Here is a 19,518-nt window from a genome sequence, read left to right as displayed (position 1 = left end):
GCATGCAGGTACAGCAGGCAGTGCAGAAAGCTAATGGCATGCTGGCTTTTATAACAGGAGGAATTGAGTATAGGAGTAAAGTGGTCCTTCTGCAGCTGTACAGGGCCCTGGTGAGACCACACCTGGAGTATTGTGTGCAGTTTTGGTCTCCAAATTTGAGGAAGGACATTCTTGTTATTGAGGGAGTGCAGCGTAGGTTCACAAGGTTAATTCCCGGAATGGCGGGACTGTCATATGTTGAAAGATTGGAGCGACTGGGCTTGTATACACTGGAATTTAGAAGGATGAGAGGGGATCTGATTGAAACATATAAGATTATTAAGGGATTGGACACACTGGAGGCAGGAAGCATGTTCCTGCTGATGGGTGAGTCCAGAACTAGAGGCCACAGTTTAAGAATAAGGGGTAGGCCATTTAGAACAGAGATGCGGAAAAACTCTTTTACCCAGAGAGTGGTGGCTATGTGGAATGCTCTGCCCCAGAAGGCAGTGGAGGCCAAGTCTCTGAATGCATTCAAGAGAGAGTTAGATAGAGTTCTTATAGATAGCGGGGTCAAGGGATATGGGGAGAGGGCAGGAATGGGGTGCTGATTGTGTATGATCAGCTATGATCACAGTGAATGGCGGTGCTGGCTAGAAGGGCTGAATGGCACCTACTGTCTATTGTCCATTGTTACATATACAGTTTTATGTTACATTCATCTAAAGGAGGAGGAAGTGTAATGCACTGGTCTATTTCTTTTAGAGCAATGACTCCCTTTAGCACTACTTATGGACTGATAACTTACCCATGCGCATTGATCTGATGCTCTCTTTTGCTGCAAAGATACCAGTTCAGCTCACCCTCCTCATGTGTTTTTATTTAATTGATATTTAGTTGTAAAGACACAGCAACTTCCACTTTTCATCCATCTGCTTCTCTCTCACAACTGTTCTTCTCCTGCTCCCTCTTACCCACTTGTCTGTATCTGCCAATCATCATCAGGATGTCTAAAATTCCTTTGTTCTCTTGGAAGCTGTTCAAACCGCTGAGTTCCTCCACTAGATTGTCTGTTGCCCCAGATTTGAGTACCTGCAGGCTCTTGTGTCTCGAGGTTTCAGGATCAGTCTGTATTGTTTACCCTCCCCCGATTGCTGTGTCTGATCAGGTCTGAGCATTGCATCTCCATTACTGAGGTTGTTAATCACTCATTATCCCTCCCCTTGCCCCATTTGAAATAATCATCCCAATTTACATCAGTACCTGTACACAGTGGCCTCTGTGGCTTCTGTCACTATACTACCTCAGTTTTAAAACTCTCATTCTAGCCATCAGACCTCTCCTTTGGTTTTCTCCTCTCCTCCAATGTCACTTCCTCTGACCTAGAAGTCTGCCCATCACCCAGGACATGCCCCCTTCTGGTTGTTACCGTCAAGAAGGAGGTACAAAAGCCTGAAGATACACATTCAGCAATTCTGGAACAGCTTCTTCCCCTCTGCCAACCGATTCCTGAATGGACATTGAACCCGTGAGCACTACTGCTTCACTTTTTCAAAAATATGTATAATTTATGTTTTTGCACTTTTTTAATCTATTCAATATAGAGTACATATATATAGTTACTTATGTTTTTCTTTCTATATTATCATGTAGTGCATTGAACTGCTCTGCTAAGTTAACAGATTTCATGACACATGCCAGTGATAACAGACCTGTTTCTGATTCTGATCTCCTTCACATCTGCTCTCTCACACATCGCTAATAATTGTCATTTCAGCATTAGTGCCTCTGCTTCTGCTATTGTCAATTGTTCATTTCCCTCCAGTGATGCTGCCTGCCCTGTTGGGTTCCACCCAGCATTTAGTGTGTGTTGCCCTACATTCTGGATTATCCTCTAGTCTAATATATCTCATGTGCTGTACTGGTAATCTCCTGTAAGATGTTAGTGCTAAAGATCGGCATGAAGCTGCTCTATTAATGAAAGTTATTTCAGGGTTACTTTACAAACTAACTGCATAAGTGTAAGATCAGAAAAAGCATTTGCTCTCCTTTTAGGCCATTGTGCAAGATATGCCAGTAATGCATTTTAATTCAGATATTACTCTATCTAGGTATTGATATAAACTCCCTACAGCAGATAAAGACAGCACGTCCTTCAAAAATGTTGGCAGATGTTCGGAATCTCGTGGCCTGTGGTGGAAATGTCAATGAAAAGAATGACGAAGGAGTCACACTGGTAAGCTTCCTTCTTCAATTGTATAACCTCACATAGTCTAACTTACGTTTTACTATTTTTCATCTGATGTGTCATTATTTACATGTGTATATTAACCATTGATGCTATAATCTTTGGTTCCTTCTGTTTCCTGATGTTGTTAACCCTGAAGTTCTAGCTAAAATGCAGTATTGTAAAACTTGTGGATTCCGTCAGACTTCTGCCATATGAGTCATGTCATCCATCTCACTCCTGCTTCTGAGACTCTTGATATTGTTACAAGCATTAATGGTCTGCTAGGCACAGAGAGAATCTGTATTTACTGACTTACCTTTATTAGCTCAGTCAATAAATACTTACTTTACTTTATTGTCACCAAACAATTGATACTAGAGCGTACAATCATCACAGCGATATTTGATTCTGCACTTCGCGCTCCCTGAAATACAAATCGAAGTAAATATAATAAAAATTTAAATTATAAATAGTAATTAGAAAATAGAAAAGGGAAAGTAAGATAGTGCAAGTCAGGTCCAGATATTTGGAAGGTACGGCCCAGATCCGGGTCAGGATCCGTTCAGCAGTCTTATCACAGTTGGAAAGAAGCTGTTCCCAAATCTGGCCGTACGAATCTTCAAGCTCCTGAACCTTCTCCCAGAGGGAAGTGGGACAAAAAGTGTGTTGGTTAGGTGGGACTTATCCTTGATTATCCTGGCAGCACTGCTCCGACAGTGTGCGGTGTAAAGTGAGTCCAAGGATGGAAGATTGGTTTGTGTGATGTGCTGGGCTATGTTCATGATCTTCTGCAGCTTCTTCCGGTCTTGGACAGGTCAACTTCCACACCAGGTTGTGATGCACTCTAGAAGAATGTTTTCTACGGTGCATCTATAAAAATTAGTGAGGGTTTTAGGGGACAGGCCAAATTTCTTCAGCTTTCTCAGGAATTAAAGGTGCTGGTGGGCCTTCTTGGCAGTGGACTCTGCTTGGTTAGACCAAGTCAGGTCATTTGTGAAATTCACCCCGAGGAACTTAAAGCTTTTGACCTGTTCCACCTGCACACCACCGATGTAGATGGGGGTTGTGCGGTTCGCTACTCCTACTGAAGTCAACAACCAATTCCTTCATCTTGCTGACATTGAAGGATAGGTTATTGTCTTCGCACCATGCCACCAGGTTCTTAATTTCCTCTCTGTACTCAGACTCATCATTACCCAAGATACGACCTATAATTGTGGTGTCATCAGCAAACTTATATATTGAGTTTGATGGAAACTTGGCTACACAATCATGGGTGTACAGTGAGTACAGCAAGGGGCTGAATACACAGCCTTGTGGGGCACCGGTGCACAGAGTGATTGTAGAGGAGAGCTTGTCTCCTATTTTTACAGCCTGGGTTCTGTCTGTGAGGAAATTGAAGATCCAGCTGCAGATCTGAGTGCTAAGACCCAGGGTCCGGAGCTTAGGAATCAGTTTATTTGGAATGAAGGCAGAGCTGTAGTCGATCAAAAGGAGCCTTACATATGCGTCTTTATTCTCCAGGTGTTCTAAGGAGGAATGTAGTGCCAGAGTGATGGCATCTGCCGTTGACCTGTTGCTCCGGTAGGCGAATTGCAAAGCATCGAGGTTGACCGGTAGGCTATGGTTGATGTGTGCCGTAACCGATCGCTCGAAGCACTTCATAGCAATTGATGTCAGAGCCACAGGTCGATAGTCATTCAGGCATGCCACCTTGCTTTTCTTCGGCACTGGGATTATCATTGCCTTCTTAAAACACGAGGGGATCTTAGACTGAAGCAGGGAGCAGTTGAAGATGTCAGCAAACACTCCAGCTAGCTCTCTTGCACAGGCCCGGAGAACCCGTCCCCAGACGCCATTTGGGCCCATCGCCTTCCTTGGATTAATACATGAATTTACAAATCTCTGTGCCTTTCATGTTTCTCAGCCCCTCCACGAATGATCAAAAAATAGAAAAGATAATGCCCTTGAAAAGGAATCTATGCTGGCCAAGGCATTCCTCTTGATTCTGATATAATTTCCATGTTGTTGATGTGGGGTCATTTACTTTTGTAATACTTAAAAGTTAAAAGTAAAATTTATTATCAGAGTACATACATGTCATCTCATACAACCCTGAGATTCTTTTTCTGTGGGCATATTTAGCAAACCTATAGAACAGTAACTATAAACTGTAAATATCAGGAACTTAACTGTAAATAAACTGTGCAAATGCAGATATAAATAAATAGCAATAAATAACAAGAATGAAAAAACAAGATAACAGAATCCATAAGTGAATTGTTAAATGAGTGTAGTTATCCTCCTTTGTTCAAGAGCTTTATGGTTGAGTGGTAGTAACTGTTCTTAAACTTAGTGATGTGAGTCCTGAGGTACCTATACCTTCTACCTGATTGCAACAGTGAGAAATGAGCATGGCCTTGATAGTGAGGATCTTTGATGATGGATACTGCTTTTCTACGACAATGTTTCATGTAGATGCTCTCAATGGTTGGGAGGGTTTTACCCATGGTGTGCTGGGCCAAATCCACTACCTTTTGTAGGATTTTCCACTCAAAGGCATTAGTGTTCCCATACCAGGCTGTAATGCAGCCAGTCAGCACACTTTCCACCACACATCTATAGAAGCTTGCCAAGGTTTTCAATCACATGGAGCTCCACAGACTCCTGAGGAAGTAGAGGTGCTGTCGTGCTTACTGCACATTTCTACTTATATGATGGGTGCAGGACATCCTGGATAGTGACACCCAGGAATTTAAAATTACTCACCCTCTCTACCTCTGATTCTCCAATGATTAATGGCTTATGGACCTCTGGTTTCCTTCTCGGAAATCCACAATCAGTTCCATGGTCTTATTGGCATTGAGTGAGAGGTTGATGTTATTACACCACTCGGCCAAGGTTTCAATCTCCCACCTGTATGCTGATCCATCACCCCCTTTGATACAGCCCATAACAGTGGTGTCATAAGAAAACTTGTATGTGGTGTTGGAACTGTACTTAGCCACACAGTCACAGGTGTAAAGTGAGTAGAACAGGGGGCTAAGTACACATCCCTGCAGTGCTCCGATGCTGATGGAGACTGTGGAGGAGACTGACTGGGGTCTACAGGTGAGGAAATCCAGTATCCAATTGCACAATGGGGTATTGAGGCCCAGGTCTTGGACTTTACTGATTACTTTTGAGGTGATGATAGTGTTAAATGCTGAGCTTTAATTGATAAAGAGCATCCTGATGTATGCATCTCTGCTATCCATATGTTCCAGGGTTGTGTGAAAAGCCAACAAGATCGTATCTGCTGTAGGTGAATTGGAGCAGATCCAAATTGCCATTCAGATAGGAGCTGAAATGCTTCAACACCAGCCTCCCTAAACACTTCATCACTGTGGATGGAAGTGCCACTGGGTGATAGTCATTTAGACAGGCTATCATGCTCTTCATGAGCACCAGTACGAATGCAGCCTGCTTGAAGTAGGTGGGTACCACATACTGCCGGAGTGAGAGGTTGAAGATATCTGTGGATAGATAGATAGATAGATAGATAGATAGTTTATTCATCCCCATGGGGAAATTCAACATTTTTTCCAATGTCCCATACACTTGTTGTAGCAAAACTAATTACATACAATACTTAACGCAGTAAAAATATGATATGCATCTAAATCACTCTCTCAAAAAGCATTAATAATAGCTTTTAAAAAGTACACCAGCCAGTTGGTTGGCACAGGTCTTCAGTTCTAGGCAAGACACTCATATAAGAACATAAGAAATTGGAGCAGGAGTAGACCATTTGGCCCATCGAGCCTGCCCCGCCATTCAATAAGATCATGGCTGATCAGTCTGTAAACTCAGCTCCATCTACCTGTCTTTTTACCATAACCCTTAATTCCCCTTCTATGTAAAAATATATCTAATTGTATCTTAAATATATTTAGTGAAGAAGCCTCAACTGCTTCCCTGGGCAGAGAATTCCACAGATTCACCACTCTCCGGGAAGGACAGTTTCTCCTCAGCTCCATCCTAAATCTTCTCCCCTGAATCTTGAGGCAATGTCCCCTAATTCTAGTCTTACCTACCAATGGAAACAACTTACCCACTTCTATCTTATCTACCCCTTTCACAATTTTGTATGTTTCTATAAGATCCCCTCTCATTCTTCTGAATTCCAGAGAGTATAGTCCCAGGCAACTCAATCTCTCCTCATTGTTAACCCTTTCACCTCTGGAACCAACCTGGTGAACCTCCTCTGCACTGCCTCCAAAGCCAGTATATCCTTCCTCAAGTACAGAAACCAGAACTGCTCACAGTATTCCAGGTACGGCCTCACCAGTACCCTGTATAGTTGCAGCATGACCTCCCTGCTCTTGAATTCAATCCCTCTAGCAATGAAGGCCAACATTCCATTTGTCTTCTTAATAACCTGTTGTACCTGCAAGCCAACTTTTTGTGATTCATGCACAAGCACTCTCAAGTCCCTCTGCACAACAGCTTGCTGCAATCTTTCATCTTATATTACTCCTTCCAGATTGGATGATCTGGCATTTACCAACGTTGTATTCCATCTGCCAGACCTTGGCCCACTCACTTAACCTATCTATATCCCCCTGCAGACTCTGAACATACTCTGTACAATTTGCTTTTCCACTCAGTTTAGTGTCATCAGCAAATTTTGCTATGCCACACTCAGTCCCCTTCCTCCAAATCATCAACAGCTGTGGGCCCAGTACCGACCCCTACAGCACCCCACTCACCAGGGACTGCCAACCGGAGAAATACCCATTTATACCAACTCTCTGCCTTCTATTGGTTAACCAATCCACTGTCCATGCCAATACACTTCCTCCGACTCCATGAATCTGTATCTTATTTATAAGTCTCTTGTGTGGCACCTTATCAAACATCTTCTGGAAATCCAAGTATATGACATCCACCTGTTCCCCTCTATCCACTGCACTCATTATGTCCTCAAAGAACTCCAGTAAATTAGTCAAACAGGACCTGCCCTTTCTAAATCCATGCTGCATCTGTCTAATGGATCCACTCCTTTCTAAATCCGGACTAGATACTTTTCTTGGATTCATTCCCTTGATCGCAACCTGCACATCATCTACAGATACTGCGTGTAACACTTGTGTAGCACTTTTCTTATCTCGTTTGACTGGTCACTGCACTCTATGAGAAAAATCAAATTACATAGTACTACACTAGGAGCTAGTAGGCCATCAGAAGCTCTAGATATTGAAAGGAGGTAGTGAATAGAAAACACACACTTCTGGAGGCAAGTTTTGTATATATAAAAAAAACAAGATATACAAAATATTCACATGAGTAAGAACAATTCAAAATTCCAGCATTCTGTTGAGGTTCCAAATCTCAGTTATCAACAAGAACCAAAGTCTTGTTTAGTTAGAATCAGAGATATTCATTAGAATAACCTTTGTTACACCAATTTCTCTAACTAATTAGATGTAGTGCTATTCCCTAGTTAATAGACTAACTTTTCCTTTTTATTCATCCCTAGTTAGAAAATTAATTGAATTCCTATTCTTAAGTATGTCACAAATTGAAATTCAAATTCAAAAATTATTTATCTATACAGCTTAACTACATTATTTATCTATAACTAAATTATTTATCTATACAGCTTATCTATCAACGTCACAACATTTAAAGTAAATTTCATTCAGTAACATTAAAGTCTTTGCAAAAGTAATCAATTCTTGCAGAAAATCTAATTCAGATCCTTCAAATGAAAATAAACTTGTACATCGAACCATCCTCTACGTCAGGAAACATTTTGTTCCCGTGCTGGTTCTTCATCTTGGATGGCTCGCCATCTGTTTCTTGTTTTGTTGGATGAAATAGTTGATCATCCATGGAATGTCGATTCACAAACTTATTAAAAAAAAACCTGACCAAATCCCTTGGTGTGATTTAACAGAACTAATTCCCAGTTACACAGTAGAGATCTTGGACACTTGCCTCTGCCGATATTGTCTTGTTATAGCTGCTGCTCGTTATAGCTGTAACTTCAATAGATCTTTTATCGCTATCATTTCTTCTCCAAGGGTTCCACCCTGAGGTTTTCAAGTAAGTAGGGTAGAGATACTCGCTACTAATTTCACATTTAACAGTTTTATATCTTTAGTTTCTAATAGTTTGTTGCGTTTCTCTCACTTTCCCGCATTGCCCTCCCTCGTTCCTGCATAGCCTTTTTTTCACAAGTTCTTTTTTTTTTAACTTGGTAAACCTCATTTTCATCCCTCCACAGGTGGAGTTTTCTAACATTACATCTTTGAGTTTAATTAGCCTGGGTTACATGAGACCAAAGGATCATCGGGAAACATTGGGTGGTGGCAAAGATTCCTCCCTGTTCTGGTGGTCGGGGTGAGCACAGAAGATATTGAGCTCATCTGGAAGTGAAGCTCTGCTGTCCCTCGTGTTGCAAGATTTAGCTTTGTAGGAAGTTAAAGCATTCAAACACTGCCACTGCTGTTGAGCGTCCATCATTGATTCCATTCTAGTCCAGAATCTCTACTTCACCCGAGATGTGCCTTTCCAGAGATCATACCTGCACCTCTTGTATCATTCTTCCTCACCAGGCTTGAATGCCTCTGATCTGGCTCTCAGCAGGTTCCAGACTTCATTGTTCATCCAGGGCTTCTGATTGGAGAAAACCCTGAATGATTTTGTGGGGACACACTCATCCACAGTGGTTTTAATAAAGTCTGTAATGAGCCCGGTGTAGTCGTTCAGATCCTCAAATGAGTTCTTGAACATGCACTAGTATTTGCCATTGCACACCCAAATTTAATCTCCAGACTAGCCTGCTGCTGTGTCCAATTCTGACTTGGCTGTTTGGATGCAAAATCAACTTACCCATAGCAGGTAGGATTAGAGGCAGATATAGCGTGATGTAGATCAGGTGCAGGTGTGTGTGGAGAAGTGGCAGAAGAGAGAGCTACTGCACCTTGGCAGAATCGACATTAAGGGAGAGTACATGGTTAATGGTCAGATTCTTAACAGTGTTGATGCATAGAGATATCATGGGATCCAGACACCTAACTCCCCAAAAGTGACCACACAGATTGATAGAGTGGTAAACTTTACTAGTTGAGGTATTGTATGTAAGAGCCAGGAAGTTATGTTCTAGCTTTATAAAACTCCCATTTTAGAGTATTGCATTCAGTTCTTGTTGCTTCATTACAGGAAGGTTTGTAGGCTTTAGAAAAGGGTCAAAGGTGTTTTACCAGAAAGGTGCCTGCTATAGAGGACGCATGGATGCTATCAGGAGCGGTTGGCCAGACCGCGGCTATTTTCCTTACAGCTACTGAGGCTGAGGGGAGACTTGATAGAAATTTTCAAAATTATACAAGGCATAGTTAAACAGGTACTATCTTGTTTTTCCTAGGATTGACCTCTCTAATACTAGAGTGCATGCGTACAAGGTCAGAGAGAGAAATGAAAAGGATATTTGTGAGGCAGGTTTTTATGCAAAGAGTGGTGGAGGCCTGCAATGCATTTCCAGGGGTGGAGATGAAGTCCAAAAGCAGAGGAGTGTTTTCGACAGGCACATCAACATATAGAGAGAAGAGGGATAAGAACAATGTATGGGCAATAGGAATAGATTAATTAGGAGCTATATTTAAATACTTTGGGGACAAACATTATGTGCTGAAGAGCCTGGTCCATGCTGGACTGTTCTATATTCTCATTTCTACGTAACTCACTATTGAACTAATGAATTTCAGTGAATCAAGGGGTTGTACCCTAAAAAAGTGATAGCTAGGCTAAAATACTTCACCTAAGTCATTAGAGAGAATTAATGCAACTGTTTTAAACATAAATCAATAGTAAAGGGAAAATGTCACAATAATGATTATTTTATAGCAGGAGACATCTTACTTCTGCAGATTTTCGGATACCCAGCTTTGCAAAAGGGCAAAAATATGGCATTAATTTCATGTACCAGGAATGAGTGAAATCCATTTTCTAGCCAAGGTTTTCTTTCTTTTCTCCAGTCTTCTCCCTTTTCCAATTACAATTGTTTTTGGGTTTCCATATCAACTTGAGAAAGCCTTTAAGATTTTTCTAGACGCAAATCTTCATCACCTTCCTGTTACAGTCATTCTACTTGGGCCCTATTGTGAATGGTTCAGTTGGGTCTATTTCCAGAAGTATAGCTTAAACTGATGTCATTGTCCTGTGGAAAGCAAACTACCTTTTCAACCATTAGCCACATTTTTTTCTGTATGTCATTTTGAAAAGAGTATATAAATCAAAGTTTAGAGGAATTCATTCTTAATATAAATTCAATACTATATTGTTCATTTGAATTTTCAATTTTCAAGTTCAAATCTATTGTCATTCAGCTGTGCACATGTATACTACCAAATGAAACAATGTTCCTCTCAACCAAGATGCACAACACGTGACAAATAATGTAATTCACACACATAAGACATAAAGTAACATTACCACAAGTAAACTAACAAATCTACAACATAATTATGTCAAGAAGTCCGGGATCCAGTTACAGAGGGATGTGTTGAGACCCAACGAGGACAATTCCATGGTATATGAGCATTATTTATTGTGCAGATAAGATGTTAAGTGGTTTATAGGTTACTGAGGATGTAAAGAGAGAAAACAAAATCTGATGAGGCTTACAGATACTGCTCATTCCTAACTGCTTTTGAGAAGATATTGATCGCCTGCGTTTTTGGACTATTGCAGTTCCTGTAGTGAAGATATTCCCACCTTGATGAAAGAATCATAGGACCTTTTCCCACATCCATGCGGACCTCTACACTAGTCTGATTTGCCTACAACAGACCCGTACCTTTCTTTATCTGGCTTATTTTAGTATCTTTTTGATTGGTCCTTAAACATAGTAATTGTATCTGATAATAGTAATAGTAATCTGATAATTGTATCTCATTGTAGTAATTGTAGCATAGTAATTGTATCTGAATCCATACCTATTCTGGTAGTGATTCAGATATTGGCCAACATTTGTTGAAGAAAACTTACCACACAGATCCCCTCAAAGGATTCCAACATGTTGACCCAGGAGCAATGATGATATACTATGTCAGGATGGTGCATGACCTGGATGGGAACTTGAAGAAGATAGTGTTCCTGTGTACTGTATGCCTTATCCTTTTGTATGGTAGACATACACAAATTTGTGAGGTTCTTTCAGAAAAGATTTTTTATACATACCTGGAATCTTGAAAGTGATTTTAGTCATCTAAGTGTAGGAAGGATGTAATTAAGCTAGAGAGGGTGCAGAAAAAAATCACAATTATGCTGCTGGGACTGTGTTAAGGTGAAACTAGATAAGGTAAGGCTATTTTAGCTGGAACATAGGAGACTGAGGAGTGACTTTATAGATGTAGATAAAAACATGACAGGAACAGATAAGGTGAATGTGTCAGGAACGCGGCCGGATGGACCCAAACGCAGGACGCAGACACTGAAGTACTAGGGGGAGGACAGGATGGGGATGCCATGGCATTTAAGGGTAGAGCTGGGGTTCAGGTCGATAGAGTGTCAAGCAGGCAGAGCGGAGCGGGCTCCCGGGGTTCAGGCAGGCAGGTAGGCAGGTCCCCGGGGGTTCAGGCAGGTAGGCAGGTCCCCGGGGTTCAGGCAAGCAGGTAGGCAGGTCTCCGGGGTTCAGGCAGGCAGGCAGACAGGTCCCCGGGTTTCAGGCAGGCAGGCAGGCAGGTCCCCGGGGGTTCAGGCAGGCAGATAGGTCCCCGGGGGTTCAAGCAGGTAGGCAGGTCCCCGGGGTTCAGGTAGATAGGCAGGTCCCCGGGGTTCAGGTAGATAGGCAGGTCCCTGGGGTTCAGGCAGGCAGGCAGGTCCCCGGGGTTCAGGTAGATAGGCAGGTCCCCGGGGTTCAGGCAGGTAGGCAGGTCCCTGGGGTTCAGGCAGGCAGGCAGGTCCCTGGGGTTCAGGCAGGCAGGTAGGCGGGTCTAGGTGGCTAGATAAGCTGGCGGAGAGCCCTCCCTGAACGGGCGCATATATCCCGGGTAGGGCCGCCTCCAAGGCGGAAACACCGGAGGCCTGGGCACGACACGAACCCCTAGGCGGGTGCGGGGCACAATCCCAGGGTTCGGGCGGAAGAGGAGGATGGGGCAGTCTGCTGGGCAGTGGCAGACCGTCCGGGCCTGCCCGAAGGAGGCAAGGGGTAGGAACGGGCATAGGTCCAGGGTGACCAACACAACAGCCATGATAACAGGAAAATCGTGAAAGGCCGGCAGACAGCGCAACCGTGCGAACAACACAAACGAGCAGAGAAGCGGGACCAGCGCATGGGAAGAAAGGTGGGGGAGAGGACCAACCTGGCAGTACTGGTACGGGGCAGAGAAGCATGATGAGGAGTAGATCTGAGCCCGGGCAGGATAACAGAATGCAGAGAAGAGTTCGGAGCCAGCAGAGAAACAGGAAACAGAACAATACAACCACCTGCCTGGTCCCAGTCCCAAGGCCCCTTATAAACACCTGCAGCTCAATGAGTCACAGGTGTGCCTCCTTGAACCAGGAGGGTCCTAACTAGTTCACGGGTGACGGGAGGGACAACTGCAGGACCCGGAGTCCAGAGTCCTCGGACCGGATCGAGACCCGGAACACGGATTCCAGACTGGACCAGACCCTGACAAAATGGTCAGATTCTTTTTCTCAGGTTGAAGGAATCAAAATCTAGATGGCAGAGATGTAAGGTGAAAAGAATAAGATTAAAGGGAACTTGAAGGGCAAGTTTTTTTTCACAGTGAGTGTGATGAGAATATGGAACAACCTGACAGCTGCAGGTACATTTACAAAGTTTAAAAGACATTTCAACAGATACATAGATAGAGACACTTTAGAGAAACATGGGCTAAACACAGACAAATGGGATTAGCTGAGATGGGCATTTTGGTCAGCAGGGACAAGCAGGGCTGAAGTTGAACATGTTGCTGTGTTGTAAAACTCTGTGATTCTATGACATTGCAACCATGAAAGAAAATCAAAAATTTTTAGATGCTGCAAATCTGAAATAATACCAGAAAATGCTGGCAGATTCGATTCAGCATGTTTGACAGGATCTGTGGAAAGCCAATCCTCTGGTACCTCACCTGTTGCTAAAGATGATTTAAACTCTCTGCTAGGGCCCCTGCAATTTCTGCACTTGCCTCCTACAGGTTTCAAGGGAACACCTTGTCAGTCTCCTGGGATTTATCCAGCCTAATTTGCCTCAAGACGGCAAACATTTTATCCTCTGTAATCTCTATAGGGTCCATGAATTTGATCCTGTTTCACCTCACTTCTGTAAACTCTGTGTCTGTTTCCTAAGTAAATCCAAATGCATAAGAAACTATTTAAGATCTCCCCCATCTCTTTTGGCTCCAAGCATGTATTACCATTCTGATGTTCCAGAGGACCAGTTTTGTTGCTTGCAATCCTTTTGTCTTAACATATCTGTAGAACCCCTTAAGAATCTCCTCCACCTTCTCTGCCAGGGCAACTTCATGCTTTCTTTTAGCCCTCCTGGTTTCTTTCTTAAATATTCTCTTGCATTTCTTATAGTCCAGAAGCACCTCACTTGTTCCTACCTACATAGACCTGCAATGCACCTCCTTTTTTTCTTAACTAAGGTTTCTTACACCTGTTATTTTTACCTTTCATTCTGACAGGTAAGATACAAGCACATGCTCTCAAAATTTTACTTTTGAAGTCCTCCCACTTACCGAGTACACCTTTTCCAGAAACCAGCCTGTCCTAAACCACACTTGCCAAATTCTTTCTGATACCATCAAAATTGGCCTCTCTCCAATTTAGAAGCTCTATCTGATGACTAGACATGTCCTTCTCCATAATTGCCTTGAAATTAAGACTATAAGACTTAGAAGCAGAATTGGGGCATTTGGCCCATTGAGTCTGCTCCACCATTCAGTCATGGCTGATCCCTTTTTTCCCTCCTCAACCCCATTTCCCGGCCTTCTCCCCATAAACTTTGATGCCATGTCCAGTCAAGAACCTATCATCCTTTACTTTAAATACACCCAATGACCTGGCCTCCACAGCTGCATGTGACAACAAATTCCACAAATTCACCACCCTTTGGCTAAAAAATTTCTCCACATTTCTGTTTTGAAAGGGTTTTGAGGCTCTTGTCCTTGACTCTCCCACCATGGAAAATATCCTTTCCACATCTACTCTGTCTAGGCCTTGTCACCTGCCCTGTCTCTTCCTCTATTAAGAGATCGAGTATCTCGCCCTCTCATTAGGACTTCTCTGTACTGATTGAAGAAACTTTTCTGAACATACTTGACAAGCTCTATCCCATCCAGTTCTTTTGCAGTATTGGAAACCCAGTCAATATGTGGAAAGTTAAAATCAGCCTTATGATTCTTCCAACAGCCTGCGACCTCTCTACAGATTTATTCCTCTGAATCATGCGGACTGTTAGGTTGTCTGTAATATACACAAATAAAATTGGTAATATCTTTATTATTCCTCATTTCCATCTATAATGCCTCACAAGATGAGTTCTCCAGCCCAACCTGACAGCACTACTATGAAATTTTCCCTGATTAGTAACACCATCCTTTCTTTAATCACTCCTGCTCTGTCGTGTTTAAAAAAAATGGAACCCCAGAATATTGAGCTGCCTGCCTCTGCCCCTCCTGCAACCACATCTCACTAATGGCTATAATATTATAACTCCATGTGTTGATCCATGCCCTGAGCTCATCTGGCTTTCCTACAATATTCTTGCATTGAAATGTATGCAGATCAAGACATTAGTTGAATCATGCTCAATATTTTGACTCCCAACTTTGTCTGAAATCTTAACACCTGTCTTCACAACCTCTAAAATTCTAGTTTAAATGCCCAGCCCCATGCAGCACTAGCAAATCTTCCCACTAGGTCAATTACCGGAGGATTGAAGGATAGCTAATGTTGTTCTGCTCTTTAAGAAAGGCTCTGAAAATGAATCAGGAAATTATAGGTCAGTTAGCCTGACATCAGTAGTGGGAAAGTTATTGAAAGGTATTCTAAAGGACAAGATATATGTGAATTTAGATAGATATGGAATGATTAGGGATGCCCAGCATGGCTTTATGCATGGTAGCCCATGTCTAACCAATCTTGTAGAATATTTTGAGGCAGTTACCAGGAAAGTTGATGAAGGCAAGGCAGTGGATGGTGACAAGGAACCATATGAGAGGCTGGTCAAGAAGGTTCAGTTGCTCAGCATTCAAGATGAGGTAGTAAATTGGATTAGACATTGTCTTTGCAGGAGAAGCCAGAGAGTGGTAGTAGATGGTTGCTTCTCTGACTGGAGGCCTGTCACTAGTAGTGTGCTACAGGGAGTGGTGCCAGATCCATTGTTGTTTGTCATCTATATCAATGAACTGGATGATAATGTAATGAACTGGGTCAGCAAATTCTCAGATGACACCAAGATTGGGGATTAGTGGACAGTGAGGAAGAATAACATGACTTGCAGTGGCAAGTGGACCAGCTGGAAAAATGGGCTGAAACATGGCAGATGGAATTTAATGTAGACATGAGCGAGGTGTTACCCTTTGGTGGGATCAACTAGGGTCAGTTTTACACAGTGAATGGTTGGGTACTGAGAAGTGCAGTAGAATAAAGGGATCTGGGAATACAGACCTATAATTCATTTCAATTGCTGACACGAGTCGTAAAGAAAGCTTTTCGCACATTGGCCTTCATAAGTTGAAGTACTGAGTTCAGGAGGTGGGTTGTTATGTGGAAGTTGTAAAAGTCATTGGTGAAATCTGTACAGTTTTCATTACATACCCACAGGAATGATGTAAATAGTTTACAAGGATGTTGCCGGGTTTGGAGAACCTGAGTTATAAAGAAAGCTTGAATGGGTTAGGACTTTATTCCTTGGAACATAGAAGATTGAAGGGAGATTTGACAGAGGCATACAAAACTATGAGGAGTAGAGAAAGGGTAAATGCAAGCAGGCTTTTTACACCGAGGATAGGTGGGACTACAACTAGAACTTAAGGGTTCTAAGGATAAAAGGTGTAATGTTAAATGGGACCATGATGAGAAACTTCATTTAGGGTAGTGAGCCATGTGGAACAAACTGCTAGCGCAAGTGCTGGGTGCCATTTTGATTTCAACATTTAAGAGAAGTTTGGATAGGTACAAGAATGAGAGGGCTATTGAGGGCCATAGCAGTTTAAATGGCTCGCCACAGACTAGATGGGCTGAATGGCCTGTTTCTGTGCTGTACTTTTCTATGACCATATAACAAGTAGATGTAATGTTTCAGGTTGAAGACCCTTTGCCAAAAATAGAAAAGATAGAAAATAAGTTATATTTAACTTGCATAAAGAGTGGAAGTGAGATAGATAGTACATTGAAAATACCTCTCTTGGAAGAGGCTAAGTTTGTCATGCTGATGAACTGTTGTTGCAGCCATCCAGTTGATACATTTATGAAGGAGGTTAGAGAGACAGATTACACAAAAAGTCTATGAATTTCACATCTGAGTTGTAGAAAATGCCCAGCAGTTTAGGTAATGTCAGTAGAAAGCGTTGCCCTATGTAAATTTGAATAGCAGCTACACTTCTATCTGAGTATGTTGTAGCCTTCTGGACTCAATATCAAATTTAACAAATTCTGGTAACTCCTTTTCTCCATTTGCATCATATCTGGCTAGCCCTAATGTAGTTTATTCATCTGTATTATCAGAGTTTTTCTATCCACTTGAAGCAAAGGTACTTGCTGTTTTGAGGTAAACTCTGGTGGGTAAACACCCAGGGCTTCTCAAGGCGTCCCATCAGAACTTGTAGGAGGCAAGTGCAATAGTTGCAGGTGGCTCTAGCAGAAGTATTTCAAACATCTTCCACAGGTGAAAAACCACAGGTGAGGTGCCAGAGGATTGAAGGGTAGCTAATGTTGTTCCATTGTTTAAGAAGGGTTGTAAGAATAAGTAGGGAAATTACAGACAACACACACAAAATGCTGGTAGAACACAGCAGGCCAGGCAGGATCTATATCACTGTCGACATTTCGGGCCGAGACCCTTCGTCAGGTCTAACTGAAAGGAGAGATACTAAGAGATTTGAAAGTAGTCGGGGGAGGGGGAAATGCAAAATGATAGGAGAAGATAGGAGGTGGGATGAAGCTAAGAGCTGGAAAGGTGATTGGCGAAAGTGATACCGAGCTGGAGAAGGGAAAAGATCATGGGACGGGAGGCCTAGGGAGAAAGAAAGGGGGAGGGGTGAGCACCAGCGGGAGATGGCAAACGGGCAGAGTGATGGGCAGAGAGAGAGAAAAAAAGCAAACAAATAAATATGTCAGGGATGGAGTAAGAAGGGGAGGAGGGGCATTAATGGAAGTTAGAGAAGTCAATCTTCATGTCATCAGGTTGGAGGCTACCCGGTTGGTATATAAGGTGTTGTTCTCCAACCTGAGTGTGGATTCATCTTGACAGTAGAGGAGGCCATGGATAGACATATCAGAATGGGAATGGGACATGGAATTAAAATGTGTGGCCACTGGGAGATCCTGCCTTCTCTGGCGGACTGAGCGTAGGTGTTCAGCGAAATGGTCTCCCAGTCTGCATCGGGTCTCACCAATATATAAAAGGCCACACCGGGAGCACTGGATGCAGTAACCACACCAGCCGACTCACAGGTGAAGTGCCACCTCACTTGGAAGGACTGTCTGGGGCCCTGAATGGTGGTGAGGGAGGAAGTGTAAGGGGAGGTGTAGCACTTGTTCTGCTTACAAGGATAAGTGCCAGGAGGGAGATCGGTGGGAAGGGATGGGGGGGACGAATGGACAAGGGAGTCGCATAGGGAGCGATCCCTGCGGAAAGCGGAAAGAGTGGGGGAGGGAAAGGTGTGCTTGGTAGTGGGATCCCGTTGGAGGTGGCTGAAGTTACGGAGAATTATACGTTGGACCTGGAGGCTGAGGACAAGGGGAACCCTATCCTGAGCGGGGTGGCGGGTGGATGGGGTGAGGGCAGATGTGTGGGAAATAGGAGAGATGCGTTTGAGAGCAGAGTTGATGGTGGAAGAAGGGAAGCCCCTTTGTTTAAAAAAGGAAGAGATCTCCTTTGTCCTGGAATGAAAAACCTCATCCTGAGAGCAGATGCGGCGGAGACGGAGGAATTGTGAGAAGGGGATAGCATTTTTGCAAGAGACAGGGTGGGAAGAGGAATAGTCCAGATAGCTGTGAGAGTCTGTAGGCTTATACAGTCTGTATATGTATTATGTGTATGTATATGTATTATGTAGTCTGTAGGGAAATTACAGGCTGGTCAGCCTGTTGGATTAATAATTAGAAGTTATTCTAATTAAGGATCATCAACATAGCTTTGTGCATAGGGGTCAATCTTATAGAGCTTTCCAAGAAGGTTACTAGGAAACGTGATGAAAGGAAGGCAGTGGATGTAATCTGTATAGACTTCTGTAAGGTAAGCTTTTGACTAAGTCCCGCATAGGAAACATCCAAGAAAGTTCAGTTGCATGGCATTCAGGAACAAGTAGTAAATTGGATTAGCCATTGGTTTTGCAGAAGAAGCCAGTCAGTTGGTTCCTCTAATGTTTGCTTCTCTAACTGGTGGTGTGCTGCAGAGATTGGTGCTGGGTCCATAGTGGTTTGTCATCTATATCACTGATCAGGATGAAAATGGGTTAAACTGGATCAGTAAATTTGCAGATGACACCAAGATTGGTGGTGTAGTGGACAGCAAGGAAGCCTATCAAAGCTTGCAGCAGAATCTGGACCAGCTGCAAAAGTGGGCTGAAAAATGGCACTTGGAATTTAATGCAGGATAATGTGAGGTGTTGCATTTTGGGAGGAGAAGCCAGGGTAGGACTTACACAGTGAACAGTGGGGTACTGAGAAGTATAGTAGATCAGAAGGAACTGGGAGCAGTGAAGTAGAACAGAAGGATATGGAAACACAGGACTAGAATTATTTTAAAGTGGCATCACAGATAGATAGGGTTGTAAAGTTAGCTTTTGGCACATTGACTCATTAATCAAAGTACTGAGTACAGGAGTTGGGATGTTATATTGAAATTGTTTAAGACATTGGTGAGGCCTAATTTGGATTACTGTGTACCATTTTCGTCACCTACCTACAAAAAAGTTATCAATTAAATTGAAAGAGTACAGAGAAAATTTATGAGGATGTTGCCAAAACTGAGTACTTAAGTTCTAAGGAAAGGTTAGATAGGTTAGGGAATAGCTTTATTTTCTAGAGTGTAGGAGAATGAGGGAAGATTTCATAGAGATATTCAAAATTATGAGGTACATAGA

The 19,518-nt window shown here is 42.8% G+C and overlaps 1 protein-coding gene across 3 annotated transcripts in view; it reads left to right on the top strand.

The window, feature by feature from the left end:
- The window catches only part of myo16 (myosin XVI), a 1,004,680-nt gene that overhangs the window by 294,274 nt on the left and 690,888 nt on the right, over positions 1 to 19,518 (top strand). For all 3 annotated transcript variants that reach the window (XM_073043171.1, XM_073043172.1, XM_073043173.1), the window contains one exon: positions 2,091 to 2,215. In XM_073043171.1, the coding sequence (XP_072899272.1) occupies positions 2,091 to 2,215 (125 nt within the window). The remainder of the gene's footprint in view (positions 1 to 2,090; positions 2,216 to 19,518) is intronic.

Source organism: Hemitrygon akajei, chromosome 4, assembly GCF_048418815.1.
Source record: "Hemitrygon akajei chromosome 4, sHemAka1.3, whole genome shotgun sequence".
NCBI lineage: Eukaryota > Metazoa > Chordata > Chondrichthyes > Myliobatiformes > Dasyatidae > Hemitrygon > Hemitrygon akajei.
The sequence above is the reverse complement of the archived record's forward strand: the minus strand, read 5'-3'. Positions and strand labels throughout refer to the sequence as shown.